Source organism: Euprymna scolopes, chromosome 36, assembly GCF_053919585.1.
Source record: "Euprymna scolopes isolate OS-2025 chromosome 36, ASM5391958v1, whole genome shotgun sequence".
Taxonomy (NCBI): domain Eukaryota; kingdom Metazoa; phylum Mollusca; class Cephalopoda; order Sepiida; family Sepiolidae; genus Euprymna; species Euprymna scolopes.
Window position 1 is genome coordinate 42404659 of NC_136517.1, and position 13712 is coordinate 42418370.

The 13712-nt window shown below is 29.5% G+C and overlaps 1 protein-coding gene across 6 annotated transcripts in view; it reads left to right on the forward strand.

Annotated features, from left to right (window-relative positions):
* LOC145260427 (pleckstrin homology domain-containing family D member 1-like) overlaps positions 1 to 13712 on the forward strand; it is a 354121-nt gene that overhangs the window by 200651 nt on the left and 139758 nt on the right. For all 6 annotated transcript variants that reach the window (XM_080118429.1, XM_080118424.1, XM_080118427.1 and 3 more), the window contains exon 2: positions 11988 to 12081. In XM_080118429.1, coding sequence (XP_079974555.1) covers positions 11988 to 12081 — 94 coding nt within the window. The remainder of the gene's footprint in view (positions 1 to 11987; positions 12082 to 13712) is intronic.

Here is a 13712-nt window from a genome sequence, read left to right on the forward strand (position 1 = left end):
CATTTCATCGATGGGACAGAGGCTGAAGCTTGGATGACAGTTTAGAACCTATCAGGTTGGCGACTCTCTTTTGAACCTTGTCTAGGAGTGAGAGACTAGTAGCAGATGCATCAGCCCAAATATGACAACAATACTCCATACATGGGCGAATGGTGGCCTTATAGAGGTACAGGATACTTTCGGGCGTTAGTAGCTTTCTAGCATGATAAAGAGAACATTCCTTTTTCGCAGTGGTCCTGGCAATACTCTCAATGTAATTTGTCCAACTCATGTTTTCTGTGAACATTAGGCTGAGGAGTTTAAAAGATGTACTTTCAGATAAAGTCTTTGGCCATTGCTATTGGTGGTAGAGAAGGTTTCTTGTAGTTATTGAAGGAAACAAGTTTAGTCTTGGCAGCATTGAATGTGACCATCCATTTTTGTCCCCATACCACTGCAGATTGGAGGTTGTCCTTTAGTGTTTCCGCCATTTCCTTAGATATGTGTTCATTTGTTTTCCTGTCGTATCTGTTATAGAGCGTGGTGTCATCAGCATATATACCCATCTCACAGACAATTTTATCAGAGAGGTCCAAGGATAGACCCCTAAGGCACTCTCGCATTTATATCATATTGCTTAGATGTACGACCATCGAGGACAACCTGGATTTTTCTCTTATCTGAAGGTCTTCTCAGGAAAATCGGATCATACGGTATCACTGGAAGAATACTTAACAAATATATCTTGCTCTTCTTTTATTAGGCACTCGTAATAAACTTGTTAAATTCATTAGTTATCACTCTTGAATACCTTTGACCTGGTATATATATATATATATATATATATATATATATATATATAAATTATTTACTATAATATTTTTTTTAAATAAGTTTTATAGAACACTAGTGTTTCATCCTTTCTGGAATCATCAGTGCACGGTGACACGATTATTGCCGGTCAGGAGATTCGAACCTGGCAACGAAGTCATCTCTGACTCCATTAGCAAGGAACAAACCGTCTCAGCCAATCTTAACCACAAGAACTATTTTTGAAATTTAAACATTTATTTTTAAATGTTTTAACGTCTGTCATATCTGTGTATGTATATAAATGTTTATCGTGATGGTTGCTAAGTGGTTAGACAACACAAGCTGAAACCTGGGTGTGGCATGTTCGAATCCAGTTCGTTCCACTGAAATACTTTCATTTGAGGATGTTAGCAACCTTCATGTGGTTGATCTTGTAAGCATTCAATGTCTTTCTAGAAAAAGCCGAACAAGAAACGATCTGTTCTGATGTTAGTAATCGTAAGTAGTGGAAATTCTGCAAATTGGATTACTTAGGGGGACGGTTCATCAAGAACTTGTTTGTGTTGGACTTGAAGACAATCAGATTGTAGTCAGCTGGAAAGCAGGCAAATGGAAGAGAATTCTACAGGCATGCAGTTCTAAGTAAGAAGCTTTGTTCATGGAACCTACGTTTAGGTTTAGGCACAGATAAAGAGTGGGGGAAATTATTGGTAGTGGTTTTGGCTAGACAAGTGTTTTTTGTGAAAGTTTGGCGGGGGGGGGCATAGATTGGAGCTCAGACAAACACTCGCCATGAAAATAACAATAAAGCAGAGACATGCTCGCAATGTCTCTTCTTTGGGGAAAGAGGCTGCAGGGAAGAGAAAAGGGCATCCCCCACTAAGCTACAAAGTCTATTTTGAACTCTGTCAAGGCAGGATAAGTAACTTCTAGCAGCTCCTGCCCAGATGTGGCAAAAGTACTCCATCCTTGGACGTACCTGGCTTTTATATAGGTAGAGAATTGCATCAGGAGTGAGATATCTACTGGAGCGGTAGAAGGATCCTACCATTTTTTTCAGTGACCTTGGCAACGGATTTGATGTATGTGTTCCATTTCAGATCAGGAGTAAAGGTCAAGCCCAGATGTTTGTCAAAACATGGAGCCTCCCCAAGACAAGAGCCATTCATTTCAATTGATGTCAGAGGGGATCAGAGCGGGGATAATGTAAAAAAACAAAAAAAAACAAAAAACAAAAACAATCCTATCCTTCTCTCCAAATATTCCCAACTTCCTTTGTTCCAGCTCGTTTGACTCTATGGTCTAATGGTCTCCATTAATTCACCGTTTTGGTATCTCATTGTAATACAGCTCCTTATTTCAGCAGCTTCTTTCCAAGAACTGCAAGGTTGTGGAACTCTCTTCCTGTTCCCTGTTTTTCTTCTGCCTACAGCTTTGGCCTTTTCAAAGACTAAGGTTAATGGGCGGCATCTGCTGTCTTTGTGATAATCATCTTTCGTTCTTGTTATCTTCTTGCATCAAATGGCTTCATGCCTTGTCTGGCGCGATTTCCATAAAAATAAAACTACAGGTATTAGTAAACATGATTAAATGGAAGGTGTATGATTTTAGTCATAAGATTACTGACAGAGAATTCTAAGCCATAAAAATACAAAGACGCATCCTTTTGTTAAAAGGAATTATCAAAACGGAATTGCGCTAGGAATTTCTGTGACGTCAGTCTCAGACAATGAACAGATTAGTTTGATTGGAGTTTGATAAACTAATAAAATTTCAAAGTATAAACAATGCAAAAGATATCTACATTCCAACCGGAATTGTCTGTTGGATGGAATACAAAAGGCAATATATGAGGAATGTTTATATATATATATATATATATATATATATATATGCCTATCATAATGGAAGCAATAGAGATAGACAGATAGACAAGAGAAAGATAGAGAAGAGTCAGAGGAATTCACATAGCCAGACAAGCACCACTGCGTAAATTACTGTTGACAGCCGACACAAGCACACGCACACCAGTTATTGTAGGTGCCATAGGGCTTATGAAGAAGAACCTGAAGCCCTACCTAACTAATATTCCTGGTGAACCAAGTGCAAAAGAGCACTTAAGGGAACAATGAGAATACTAAAAAAAGCTCTCAGCTGGTTTACATAAAAAGCAGGGCAATGTTGGCAGCTAGTTTGGCTGCCCCATACCCAACGTTACAATCTTCAAAGGAAGAAAATTAAAAAAAAAAAAAAAAGTTGATATATGATAGTGTTGAGACAATTAATCGGAATTAAGAAATTGAAAAAAAATCAGATTTTTTTTTTTTTTGGGGAGGGGGGGTATCGGAATCGGAAAATTTTTTTGCCTATTTTTCGATGCCCAAAACGATTCTTTCTATTATTTTTATTTGTTTATTTTCTTTTAAGTTCATTTATACGAGCCAAGGAAAATTATGAAATGATAATTGATTTTAAACTAAGACCATCCCCAAAAGTATATTTTACGTTTGCAAAAATATATGCACATATTACATGATTTTTTTATTATAAATAGTTTGCAAAAATATATGCACATATTACATGATTTTTTATTATAAATAGTTTGCAAAAATATATGCACATAGTACATGATTTTTTTTATTATAAATAGTTCGCAAAAATATATGCACATATTACATGATTTTTTATTATAAATAGTTTGCAAAAATATATGCACATATTACATGATTTTTTTTATTATAAATAGTTTGCAAAAATATATGCACATATTACATGATTTTTTTTATTATAAATAGTTTGCAAAAATATATGCACATATTACATGATTTTTTTGTGGTAATCTAACAAGAACTCTGTTTAGAAATTCAAAGGAATTAGAATCGGTAATTTAGAACAGAGTCTGTAATTATATCAGAATTGGGGGAAAAATATTGGAATCAACCCATCAGTAATATATATATATATATATATATATATATATATATATATATATATATATATACATAGATTTGGGTAGCAGTCTATCTACTAAAGCATCAACGAACTGGCAACACAATTTTGTTACCATGTTGTGTATATTAATATAAACTGAAGAAAGACTCCCCCCCTCCATTTTCTATCATCCTGAAAAGATTTGTTCATTTAATGAGTTATCGCTTATCAAGGTTAAAAGCCACACGAGGATAAGGGTTAATAACCTCTGAAGAAGATTTATGATAATTTATTGATATTGAATCTAAAGAGAACCATGTTGTAGGCTTCAGGAAAGTATCTTCTGACAACGTGTTCCACAGATGGAAAGTTCTTGGAACAAAGCTGTGCATGGAAATTCTGTTCAATGTTAGGCGTATGGAGAATGAAAAAGTTTTTTTTTTGTAGTGGTGGTAGTTGGATGAGTTCTTGCTATGAAATGCTGATTATAGTGTATCTTAATATGAACATATATACAAAAATTTCGGTTCTTGTCCAGAATTCCCCCATATTACAAAACAAAAAAAAGAAAGGAAAATAACGAAACTAAAATATATTCCAAAAATCATGTGAATTGGACAAGTAGTTTTATTTGTATTTGAATTCTTTGAACTACTGTTCTCATCTTAAGTGTTATTTACACAACGTTTCGATCAATGTAACCTCTGACCTTCTTCAGGTCTGTCCTGTTGAACTCCTGGTGCAGTAGATAGAGTACTTGGAAAATTCAGTTGCAAAAAGTTACATTCCTGGAGATTGAAAGTTCAGTTCTGAGTGTGGGCACCAAGAATACAATGGCGAATTATCATAGCTGATGAAATAAGAGTATGTTACTCTCCTCCCCCCATGGATTAAATAAAAATTTCAGTTCCAAATTCTGTGCAGATTCCCGAGTTCGACAAGATATGCCTAAAGAAGCTGAGAAGTTAACTGAAACGCTGTGCAAAATGAGAACAATAATCCAAAGAATTCAGATGATATGAATAATCAATCTTCATCTCAAAAATTCAGAATGAAGTAGTTTTGTTAAATAAGAAAATCGAAATTTATAAGTAACCAAAGAACGACTGTCTTGACCACTATTTTGAAAACAACAACAAAAAAAAAAGAACGAAGGGAGATGACTCCATAAGATTCATGTTGTAATGCCGACAAATTCCCATTAATCATGTAAAAATGATTTTCTTTATAAAAATAAAACTACTTGATCAGTTTATGTAATTTTTGGAATATGATATTTTTGTTTCATCACGGGTACGTATATCATACAGATTTTTCTTGATTTTTACTTTTTTTTTTTTTAATATAGGGTAAATTCTGGACAAGAAATCAAAATTTAATAATTTAATAAATACTTCCGAGTTTGTGACGTCAATCACGTGACCATCCTTCAATTTGTTCTGTTTTTGGAAAGAAAGTCTACGACTGTAATCTGGCAGGACAAGTTCACCAATTGGGAAAATACAGAAAGGTGTAGGCCTATCATCTGTGGCGGATTTACAGATTTAATAGATAAGAATATCAAATGAGTCGGTCATTTAGAAAGAATTCAGACCTGAGCGTTGATTAAAACGACTCAATGATTTTTTTTTTTTATCACAAACAAAGCATATTACCACTTGGAACATAAGAGGTTACTATTTGGGATCGTGTTTAACAGGGGATTGTGGAGAGTTACAATACTGATCATAGATTTTTGATATGACAGACATTTTATTACTTACAACTCTTGAGAGAGATGAGCGGCAAGAGCAGTAGATACCGTATAGAATAATAGAAGGGTTAAAGGCCAAACAAAGTTTAGTGAGAGAGGATGAAAGTGATAGAAATTTAGTAAAAGATGAGTTATCATATGGTGTTATTTTTCATATTTTTTATAATGGGCTATTCCGGCGGGTGGTGGGTGGGTGGGTGAGAGGCTTGCCTAGTCATAAAATACGCTTAAATATATTTTAATTCATGCAGATTTTGTATTTATTATTACAGAGCCAAATGACGAAACGCGTGTCAGTGGATGATTATATTTTAAAACTATATACAATAGTACTGATTTCAAAAGATTTTTTAAAAAATACGACTTAAGTACGATCAGCTAGAATCGAAACACAAAATATTTAGTGCTCCCTACCGTTTCAGCTATCGACAGATTAATAAAAAAATATTAAACCACTTCAAGCTATGAGTGAATTTGCGCATGCGCAAAAATAATAGTAATGTTAGCTAGTTGAAATGAACATTTTGCATTTCAACTTGCTGACATATGTCTCTACACATTATTCATCCATCCAAACAAAGTTTTTACTCGTTATAAACCATCCTTGGTGAATGATTACTATTTCCTGTTAATTTCAGTGTTATGTGACCAGTAGTTTATCGGTTAAATATTTATACATACATTTACTGTTTTTTTTTTATATAGATTTCTTTATAACTATTTGACTCTTAATAAGCAGAGAGAAAGAGTGACAGAAGATACCATATAAAATAAGAGTGGGGAGTCAAACAACATACAGTGAGAAAGGGTGAGGATGATAGACACTGAGTTAATTGCAAATTGTAATTAATTAGAACAATTAAAATGCAGTTTATTTTTTTCTTTTTAACTTAGACCTAATATGTAATTAAAAATATATAGGAAAGAAATTTTTTCTTTTTTAGACCTAATATGTAATGAAAATATATAGGAAAGAAATTTTTTTTCTTTTTTAGACCTAATATGTAATGAAAATATATAGGAAAGAAATTTTTTTTCTTTTTTAGACCTAATATGTAATGAAAATATATAGGAAAGAAATTTTTTTTCTTTTTTAGACCTAATATGTAATGAAAATATATAGGAAAGAAATTTTTTCTTTTTTAGACCTAATATGTAATGAAAATATATAGGAAAGAAATTTTTTCTTTTTTAGACCTAATATGTAATGAAAATATATAGGAAAGAAATTTTTTTTCTTTTTTAGACCTAATATGTAATGAAAATATATAGGAAAGAAATTTTTTCTTTTTTAGACCTAATATGTAATTAAAATATATAGGAAAGAAAATTTTTTCTTTTTTAGACCTAATATGTAATTAAAAATATATAGGAAAGAAATTTTTTCTTTTTTAACATAGACATACTATGTAATGAAAATATATAGGAAAGAAATTTTTTCTTTTTTAGACCTAATATGTAATTAAAATATATAGGAAAGAAATTTTTTCTTTTTTAGACCTAATATGTAATGAAAATATATAGGAAAGAAATTTTTTCTTTTTTAGACCTAATATGTAATGAAAATATATAGGAAAGAAATTTTTTCTTTTTTAGACCTAATATGTAATGAAAATATATAGGAAAGAAATTTTTTCTTTTTTAGACCTAATATGTAATGAAAATATATAGGAAATAAATTTTTTCTTTTTTAGACCTAATATGTAATGAAAATATATAGGAAAGAAATTTTTTCTTTTTTAGACCTAATATGTAATGAAAATATATAGGAAATAAATTTTTTCTTTTTTAGACCTAATATGTAATGAAAATATATAGGAAATAAAATTTTTTCTTTTTTAGACCTAATATGTAATGAAAATATATAGGAAAGAAATTTTTTCTTTTTTAGACCTAATATGTAATGAAAATATATAGGAAAGAAATTTTTTCTTTTTTAGACCTAATATGTAATTAAAATATATAGGAAAGAAATTTTTTCTTTTTTAGACCTAATATGTAATTAAAATATATAGGAAAGAAATTTTTTCTTTTTTAGACCTAATATGTAATTAAAAATATATAGGAAAGAAATTTTTTCTTTTTTAGACCTAATATGTAATTAAAACATATAGGAAAGAAATTTTTTCTTTTTTAGACCTTATATGTAATGAAAATATATAGGAAAGAAATTTTTTCTTTTTTAGACCTAATATGTAATGAAAATATATAGGAAAGAAATTTTTTCTTTTTTAGACCTAATATGTAATGAAAATATATAGGAAAGAAATTTTTTCTTTTTTAGACCTAATATGTAATGAAAATATATAGGAAAGAAAATTTTTTCTTTTTAAGACCTAATATGTAATGAAAATATATAGGAAAGAAATTTTTTCTTTTTTAGACCTAATATGTAATGAAAATATATAGGAAAGAAATTTTTTTCTTTTTTAGACCTAATATGTAATGAAAATATATAGGAAAGAAATTTTTTCTTTTTTAGACCTAATATGTAATGAAAATATATAGGAAAGAAATTTTTTCTTTTTTAGACCTAATATGTAATGAAAATATATAGGAAAGAAATTTTTTCTTTTTTAGACCTAATATGTAATTAAAATATATAGGAAAGAAATTTTTTCTTTTTTAGACCTAATATGTAATTAAAATATATAGGAAAGAAATTTTTTCTTTTTTAGACCTAATATGTAATGAAAATATATAGGAAAGAAATTTTTTCTTTTTTAGACCTAATATGTAATGAAAATATATAGGAAAGAAATTTTTTCTTTTTTAGACCTAATATGTAATGAAAATATATAGGAAAGAAATTTTTTCTTTTTTAGACCTAATATGTAATGAAAATATATAGGAAAGAAATTTTTTCTTTTTTAGACCTAATATGTAATTAAAATATATAGGAAAGAAATTTTTTCTTTTTTAGACCTAATATGTAATGAAAATATATAGGAAAGAAATTTTTTCTTTTTTAGACCTAATATGTAATGAAAATATATAGGAAAGAAATTTTTTTCTTTTTTAGACCTAATATGTAATGAAAATATATAGGAAAGAAATTTTTTCTTTTTTAGACCTAATATGTAATGAAAATATATAGGAAAGAAATTTTTTCTTTTTTAGACCTAATATGTAATTAAAATATATAGGAAAGAAATTTTTTCTTTTTTAGACCTAATATGTAATTAAAATATATAGGAAAGAAATTTTTTCTTTTTTAGACCTAATATGTAATGAAAATATATAGGAAAGAAATTTTTTCTTTTTTAGACCTAATATGTAATTAAAATATATAGGAAAGAAATTTTTTCTTTTTTAGACCTAATATGTAATGAAAATATATAGGAAAGAAATTTTTTCTTTTTTAGACCTAATATGTAATGAAAATATATAGGAAAGAAATTTTTTCTTTTTTAGACCTAATATGTAATTAAAATATATAGGAAAGAAATTTTTTCTTTTTTAGACCTAATATGTAATGAAAATATATAGGAAAGAAATTTTTTTCTTTTTTAGACCTAATAAGTAATGAAAATATATAGGAAAGAAATTTTTTCTTTTTTAGACCTAATATGTAATGAAAATATATAGGAAAGAAATTTTTTCTTTTTTAGACCTAATATGTAATGAAAATATATAGGAAAGAAATTTTTTTCTTTTTTAGACCTAATAAGTAATGAAAATATATAGGAAAGAAATTTTTTCTTTTTTAGACCTAATATGTAATGAAAATATATAGGAAAGAAATTTTTTCTTTTTTAGACCTAATATGTAATTAAAATATATAGGAAAGAAATTTTTTCTTTTTTAGACCTAATATGTAATGAAAATATATAGGAAAGAAATTTTTTTCTTTTTTAGACCTAATAAGTAATGAAAATATATAGGAAAGAAATTTTTTCTTTTTTAGACCTAATATGTAATGAAAATATATAGGAAAGAAATTTTTTTCTTTTTTAGACCTAATATGTAATGAAAATATATAGGAAAGAAATTTTTTTCTTTTTTAGACCTAATAAGTAATGAAAATATATAGGAAAGAAATTTTTTCTTTTTTAGACCTAATATGTAATGAAAATATATAGGAAAGAAATTTTTTCTTTTTTAGACCTAATATGTAATGAAAATATATAGGAAAGAAATTTTTTCTTTTTTAGACCTAATATGTAATGAAAATATATAGGAAAGAAATTTTTTCTTTTTTAGACCTAATATGTAATGAAAATATATAGGAAAGAAATTTTTTCTTTTTTAGACCTAATATGTAATTAAAATATATAGGAAAGAAATTTTTTCTTTTTTAGACCTAATATGTAATGAAAATATATAGGAAAGAAATTTTTTTCTTTTTTAGACCTAATATGTAATGAAAATATATAGGAAAGAAATTTTTTCTTTTTTAGACCTAATATGTAATGAAAATATATAGGAAAGGAATTTTTTCTTTTTTAGACCTAATATGTAATGAAAATATATAGGAAAGAAATTTTTTTCTTTTTTAGACTTAATATGTAATTAAAATATATAGGAAAGAAATTTTTTCTTTTTTAGACCTAATATGTAATGAAAATATATAGGAAAGAAATTTTTTTCTTTTTTAGACCTAATAAGTAATGAAAATATATAGGAAAGAAATTTTTTCTTTTTTAGACCTAATATGTAATGAAAATATATAGGAAAGAAATTTTTTTCTTTTTTAGACCTAATATGTAATGAAAATATATAGGAAAGAAATTTTTTCTTTTTTAGACCTAATATGTAATGAAAATATATAGGAAAGAAATTTTTTCTTTTTTAACATAGACATACTATGTAATTAAAATATATAGGAAAGAAAATTTAGAGAAACAAGCACTTAATATCTTTAAAAGCTTTATAATAACAGATACTGGTGGTCTAGAAGTGTAAGCCATGTTTAGTTTCAGAACAGTTTCCGATGGTTCGATATTCTATACAAAAGTCCTGGGAGGTGACTGGTTTGCAGTAGACAGAACAGTTCTCGAGTTGGAATCCGCAGAGCAAAAGATTCTTCCCGTGTTGAGAAGGAGAAAACATATGAAAAATTGCTACAGAAAAGTTTGATATTTATGGATCAATTCTGGTTTCTGATTGGTTGGTAGCAGAACCTGAATTAATTTGATTCGTCAGTTCCTAACAGCAGCATTTTATAAATAGAATCTCCCGACTATGCGGGGTCATACCCCTTTATACTCCAAAAAATATTGTAACAAGTGGGACTCTTGGAAATTCCATAATTGTATCGTACATCTACTGTATTTTACTGTGATGCATTCTATTGACACCCGGTGTGAATGCAGACCCACAATACTATTGTTCCACCTTTGCTCAAACTGAAACATACTTAAGTACTCTTGTCAATTAATAATTTCAGGATATATTTTGTGGTATTTGTGATATATTTCCATTTTTTTGCATGTCCTGCACAAACACTGACTTCACAATATTTTACCGTCTATGGACAAAACAAATACTACACTTTGAAATATTTATTTGCAGAAAATATTTAAAAAATTGCATTCACAATAAATTAAGCACAATGCTATTCAAAAGAATAGGGAAGCACTCGTCTAGCTGAAACCACTATCAATAATTTCCCACACTCTTTATCTGTGCCTAAACCTAAACGTAGATTCCATGAATAAAGCTTCTTTCTTAGAACTGCACACCTCTGGAACTGTCTTCCTTTTGCCTGCTTTCCAGCTGACTACAATATGATCGTCTTCAAGTCCAACGTAAACAAGTTCTTAATGAGCCGTTTCCCTTAAGTAATCCAATTTACCCAGTTTACACTACAAACAATTCCTATGATATTGCCCCATTGACTACTGTACACTCTTTAACTGTTATCCTCGAGTGGACTCTGGGCCTTGATAAGTGGTAACTCTTATGTGTAAAAAAAAATAAATAAATAAATAAAAACGTGGATGTCGTTAGTTATCTTTTGTCACCATGACTAAAAAATGTCTATTGTACTCTTAACTAGAATTATCAATCACCATAATACCACATTTACTCTAGGGGCCGTAACACTTAAATTTCCCAAATCGTTTCTAAAAAGTTAATTGAAAATAAACAACGTTTATATACAATCATTTCATAAGATACTACACTTTTATCTTATTCAAAAGGGTCCATCCTACTTAAAAATGTCTATATTTAACAATTTCATTGGAGAGTTGAGTGGGAAGAAAACAAAAAATAAAAAATTTGGTTATCAAGATCCTACCAATCCTTTCTACATAATAGACTGCCCATTGTTTTCCGGTTTGTTTTGAACCAAAAAGTCCAAAAAATTGTATATTAGTTTGCCTTTTGCGTTTGACATAATAGCAATGAAATTTAAAAATTACTTTTTTGATATTGCATCTTTGGTGATCGGGCCAATCTGTCTGCTAAAAAATGAGGAAGATAATAACGTATATACAAACATAGCGTATTATATATAAATATGAATATTTTAACTTTTTTTTTTTTTTTTTTTTTTTTTTTTCAGGTTCTTTGTCCTGAAAGATGGCTATCTACTTTATTATCCTGAAAATGAGAAGAAAGAAATCGACAAGCGACAATACCTGAACATTCATCCAAGGGTGAGCACTTTTTCTTTTTCTTTTTTTAGAATTAAAGTTTTTCAAACCTAACTCAATTCTAGATTTGATGCATATTGTAGCATTCATTTTATGTTATTAAAATGTATGGAAACAAAACAAAGCAAGTGAAGTATGCATCATCCCTCGTGAGTGCACAGTGAACGAGGCATAAAAATAACTAAGTTGAGCATTTGCCCCCCCCCCACCTCCATTTAGCCCCAAAAGTCCCCAGGGACGTCAAATCCTGGTGAAAATGAACAAACGGTGCAGTTTTAGACCTTAACATATGTAAATTTGAGTTCTGCACCATGCACGAAAAGAAATGACGAAGTCCATCATCTCCCCCTCTCCCATTTAGCCCCAAAAGTCCCCAAGGCCTTAACATTTAAATTTGAGTTCAGCACCATGCAAAACTGCTAAATAGACATACACAGAAAATTTTGAACAAATATGGTAAAATAGTCCCACAAATGGAATGTTTTTTATTAATTCTAAAACAGCCCCTGGGGCACACCCAAGAGTTATCGCAAAGTATAGACAAACAAAATTATATAGAAATCAGTCAGTTACAACTTTTCAGAAAGTTTGATAAAAATCCATGGCATCAATTTTTTTTTTTTTTTTTTTTTTTTAATAAGCACAAAAGTGTCAATTTTAGCTATTTTTAACCCGAAAGGCACCCCTAGGGGAACAACCAGAGTTTTCCCAGAAAATCTGTTCTGTTTTTTTTTTTATTCATATCATGTTTAAAGTTTGTGCAAAATTTTTAAAAATTCCAAGGCGTAGTTATTGAGAAAAGTGCGGACAGACGAACCAATGTGATTTTATAGGTCCACCCTCCTTTTGTCGGGGGACCAAGAAGATTATTCATTTAGGTTTAGTAGAGTATGTAAATATCATTTATATTTAGGCAGCTACACAAACTCTGATGAGGATTCTTGAGTGAAACCAAGTACTCAGGTCCATCAGAACTATGGTAAATTCATCAGCAAGTTCAAGCCTGAGAATAGAACACTTACCAGACGACTTGAGAGGGCCAAACAGAAGATATGCAAACATAGTTTGTCCATATTATTTAACTAGATTACATGAAGAACAAGGTAAAATCATTTATGAAAAAACATGAAGCACCAAGAACTCAACATCAACAATCAGTTTGTTTCTGAGACAATACAATTTTTTTTTTTTTTTTTTTTTTGAATAAAGTCTCATCAGCAGCACCAGAATTAAAGATTAAATAGAAACCTTAAATATATGATTAACATCAAACGTCACTGGTTGTACACGTGGGCAAGAAAATGTGCACTAACCCGAAGTTCCAGTGGCAAAACTTTTAACTTCATCTTGTGCTGGACCCCTTCAAAAATATAACCATACACTCACTGGTCACTGGAATGTACCACTCTAATGCCCTGAGTGCACAAAATGCACAATGACCCTAAGTCCATGTGGCAATCCCTTTAACATGCTAGCTGGTTTCTCGGCTGGCCGTTTGATATCAAACGTTTTAGTTGAATTCTTCCTTCATGGATGCTTCGGTGTTGGTTGATGTGCCACTTCTCTTCACTGCAGCCTGAGCATTGTGTATCAGGGCAGGTCTGGAAACTACCGAGTCATTTTCAAATCAACAA